We start from the raw sequence: 4,608 nt of genomic DNA, 5'->3' as shown, positions 1-4,608 counted from the left end.
CGGTCCCTGATGCTTTGCTAAGCTTGTTCTAAGTAGGTGCTTTAGACCACTGAGCCATCTCTCCAGCCCCTCAACTGTTCTTTTCATTCTCATGTATTTACATAAGAATGCAGTGATACTTCTATTTACTGTCTATATGTTGCTGATTCCTAAATATTTAGCTTCACTCAGCTCAGTACTATTTTTGAGAATCAGACTCATTAGCCACTGCCTGCTGAGTATTCCCCAAGTGACCTGCAGGCTTTTTCTCTTCCTTCTCTTCCAAGGTTGACTCACTTTCAGTAAGTGGCACCATATTTAAGCCCAGGAGATACTCTCTTCTCAAATGCCTCATGGTCCTAAAATCTGATAAAATTAGCCTCATGAATAGTTTTCAAATCCATTCTATCTTTTCTAATAATTAATCTTCCACCACTGTCCTAATTCTGTCCTTTATTATTCTAGTCTGACTTGCTCTTATAAGCTTCCAATTGACTTTCTAGTCTTATCTAGTCTTGTTCCTTTTCAAGTTCACATTCAACCCAGTGATCAGTGATCTACTGAAAATACAAATCTGAGCTGGGGTGTGCCCCCCACCTGTAATCCTAGTACTCTGGGAGGCTGACATAGGAGGATCACAAATTTGAGGTCAGTCTAAGCAGTTTAGTGAGACTGTCTCAAAATAAGAAAAGGGGAACAGAGATGTTCGAGTACAGATTCTGGGAGTAACAACAATGCTACTAACAATAAAAATACAACAAAAAAACTTCATAAATTTATGCCTTATTCCTAATTAAAAGCCTATGGGCAAAAAAAAAAAAAAAAAAAAAAAGCCTATGGGCAACTTCACATAGCCTGCAACATCAAGACTGAATTCTTTAGTATTGGACACCTTCAGTGTCCAAGTACTGACCTTTCGAGGGTTTTCTCTATGAAGTCCCAGGATGACATTTTAGTTTCAGTAATACCAAACTGCATGTAATCTTGGTACCATCTGTCCTACTTCCTTTTCCTCTGCCTTTGCTCATGTTGTCCCTCTTTCTGGAAAGGCTTCTCTTATCACCCACTCTAACAACCATTTATACAGCCTTAGACAAGGAGTTACTTCCCCTTGGAAGTTCCCTTAAATGCTAAAACTGGGTCTGGGCCGCCTGTCTACAGCATCTCTCTCTCAGTGTGCTCAGGATACTGTTCCAAGTAAACAATTATCATTTTAAGTGTTTGTCTCTGCCACAAGGCCTAATGTTAAAAGTCATTTTTATATATCTGTGCCAAACACAGATTACCATCAGTGTTTGAATTAATGGCTAATGAATAAAATAACGATTCCTTCTCTGTCTCTATTAGCTTAACGAATTTGGTTCCTTCTATTATTTGCAAGCCAATTCTAGAGTTCTAATTTCCTCCCAGGTGCCTGGTTAGACATAATAGTAAGCCGAATCCGAATCCTACCAGGGTGTATAGTTAGGTTACCTCTGGCCTTCCAGAGCATGTTGAAGGAAGAAAGGAAGGAAGAATGGGAAGAAGGAAGTAGAGAAGGAGGAAGGACAGAAAGAGAGAAATTTGGCTAGCTTACCTCTGGAACACAGCCTGCGCACAGCTGAGGCAGTGCCTGGTGGAAGACCACAGGAAGGAAGCAAGGGCCGATACCCAGGAGCTCGAAGACTTGGGGGAGAGCTGGCAAGTTTGGTAGGATTCAAAGCAGAGTCCATTGATTCTGAATGTGTTGCCAAGGACCGAGGCAGACTATTCCCAAGGACAAAGGTTTCACCTAGAAAACAATAAAAACAGGCTTAGATCAAGGATGAGCTTGATAGATTGTTAGAGTACTAGTTTCCAAGTACCTGCCTGAATAGACAAGAGGAAGCAAGACAGAAGCTGTGATGGAACCCAGGGGGCCGGTGCATCAGTGATGACTTTGTCTCACTGGGTGACCTTAGCCACATTCAGTGCCAGTCTCGACATCAGTTTTTGTTTAGTGACACTTTCTCTTAAACAGATAGGCTTTGCATTTTTTCTGATCTGAATGCCCCAGGCCAGTGATGGCAAATCTTTTAGAGCCTTCAATGATACAAACAGCCCACTGTGGCATATGTATCATAGGTTTCAATGATACAAACAGCCCACTGTGGCATATGTATCATAGGTTTGCCAACACTGCCCTAGGCTTTTTCTAGAAAGATGACTTTAAAAAAAATGAAGCTATTCTAAAAGAGACTATCTTAATCACAGGATGCTAGAGGAAGGAATAGGGAGAGTGAAAAAGGGATATAGATGAAGGTCCTTGGAAGTTGACACTGCTCAATCAGAAGGACATCCCAGAAGTTCTTCCTCATTCTCAGTTAAAGGCCTGTCTGCAAAGGACATGGTCCCACAGTCCATCCCTCTGATCATACAGAAGTTTCATTTTTTCTTGGTACTAGAAATCAACTTATGACCTCACACTTGCCAGGCAGGCACTGTGTTGCTAAACTATATTCCCAGCACAGAAATTTCTGAGGGAGTTGAGATTTTATATTGGGGAGATCTTGGAATGCAGTCCACGATCAGTGTTATAATTTGGCTTTGCTGCTCAACACAGTGCTCTTGTGAAAACCCAGTATCCTTACCTATAGCACAGGAAGCCTGTCTATACCACTGGATGTCTTCCAAGAGACTTGTGAGAATCAGAAATGAACAGCTATTGTGGCCTTTGGAGAAAGAATCTTACCCTCATATTTCCGTATCAATGCCACAGCCTGACACTAGGCAGCAGTGCCAAGTCAGTGCAGTGCAGAATCTAAAGCTGAATCCTTCTCATGGTTGAGCTCTGCATAGGTCAAATCAGTTCCTCAGTTCTGGCACAACATACCCTGAGTGTGTTGGTCATGGGTACCAGACTATATTACTGTTTTTCATATTTTTCTTGGAGATCAGATGTTTAGATAATGCTTGGGATTCACTCAAGAGGCTCTAATAAATTATAATTATTTAGCCTATAAGAAGATAGCTTGCTTTGCTATCTTAGTTCCAAGATGGTTTAGGAATCCTTTTAGAACTCACCTGAAATTTCTCAGTAACCACTGACTGAAAGTCAAATCTAGCATTAGATAGTTGTGTACCTTTTGTAGGGAAGTTAGGTGAAGCCCTTTCCCAGAAGTACTGATAAGAGAAGTTTGTGAGGCTCTAAAGTACTTAAACTATCTCCTACCCTTATTCTGAATATGAGGTTGCTGGTTCCTATTTTCCAGGAGAGATGGTGGAAGCATGTTCCACTTTTTTTTTTTTTTTTTGCAAAACCAGGGATTGAACTCAGGCCCTTGCGCTTGCCAGGGAAGCACTTATTCCACTGAGCCATCTCCTAGCCCTGCATGTTACACTTTGGAACATAAATTAAAAACTCAATCTGAAAAGTGGGAGACCTGGCTTGCCACCTGGTTTTTGTCTTTTGCTAGGCATGTGATCCTACACAAGTAACTTTTCTTCTCTGAACACATTCCCTCATGTGTAAAATGGGGGAAACCACTTCTAGTCATGCCAAGAACATAAAATGAGAAAATGGAATTGATCTCTAGCACCAAATGCCGTGCCAGCCCCACCCCCATGTGGTGGTGCACAGCCAGCCCTGGGAAGGCTGAAACCAGGAGGATCACTACAAATGTGAGCTGCATAGTGAGAGCCTGTACTAAATACATTAAAAAAAAAAAAGAAAATGGAATTGGGTAAACTATGAATGTAAGAAATTTTGTTTTCATTAAGAATTAGAGTAGCAGACCTAAGCTCTCCACCATTCTTTGAAAAAAGGGAAAAAAAAGTTGATCTTGTTTTCACACTTATCAGCAGAATCCTAACCTTTCCAGCCCTCCTGCTGCTCAGATATGATAAAAGGATAGTGTTACCTGCTTCATAGGAGCTTAAAGATGATGTGATGGATAATGGTAACAGTACCAGAGTTCAGCAGATACATATAGGCAGTGGGAGCCTTCCCTTCAGGAAGGACATTAACAGATCTGGATTCTAAGTTGAGGGTCTGAAAAATCTGGACTGGTAGCATGTGGACTAGGCAAGATCATCAGCTCTTGTCTTAATGAGATTGTACTGGAAAAAGAAGTACTGTAACCCCTGAGAGGCCCCAGTACTCTGAAGCCTGGTCAGATGAGATCCTGGATGCCTTCAGTGTATGACAAAGCCAAGGTAGAAGACCCACGTTTTGGGCTGTGTCTAGATGCCCCCCCTCCAGTCTCATGTAGTCATAGGTGGGCCTCAGAGTTTGTAATGCTGGGATTTATTCGTGGTACAATGCTAGGTTCAAGGGCACCAGAATTAAGGGGGCAAGTACTCACTGCCTTAAGTATCCTGAATAAAACATAAAGGATAAAGGATATAAAGAGCTGTGGTTGTCCCTTGCTTGCTTTGCTACCTTCTGCCCAACATGAACTGTTTTTCCTCTGTGATGCCTGTGTGCCATGCCACTCTGCCTTGGAGCCAGCCAATTATGATTTTTTTTTGACATCAGTTTTTATTTTAAAGAAAAATAATAAAAACAATTGTACAGAATCTCAAAACAAGATTTTAGGAGAGTAACAATGGTTAGTACATTGTGTATTGTTACTGCCAAAGTAGTTTCTCATATTACAAGATATAGGCAAG

The 4,608-nt window shown here is 41.3% G+C and overlaps 1 protein-coding gene across 10 annotated transcripts in view; it reads right to left on the bottom strand.

The window, feature by feature from the left end:
• Positions 1-4,608, bottom strand: part of Scmh1 (Scm polycomb group protein homolog 1) — a 178,450-nt gene that overhangs the window by 8,813 nt on the left and 165,029 nt on the right. For all 10 annotated transcript variants that reach the window (XM_023706200.1, XM_023706201.1, XM_023706195.1 and 7 more), the window contains one exon: positions 1,556-1,750. In XM_023706200.1, coding sequence (XP_023561968.1) covers positions 1,556-1,750 — 195 coding nt within the window. The remainder of the gene's footprint in view (positions 1-1,555; positions 1,751-4,608) is intronic.

Source organism: Octodon degus, unplaced genomic scaffold, assembly GCF_000260255.1.
Source record: "Octodon degus isolate 3935 unplaced genomic scaffold, OctDeg1.0 scaffold00245, whole genome shotgun sequence".
Taxonomy (NCBI): Eukaryota; Metazoa; Chordata; class Mammalia; order Rodentia; family Octodontidae; genus Octodon; species Octodon degus.
The sequence above is the reverse complement of the archived record's forward strand: the minus strand, read 5'-3'. Positions and strand labels throughout refer to the sequence as shown.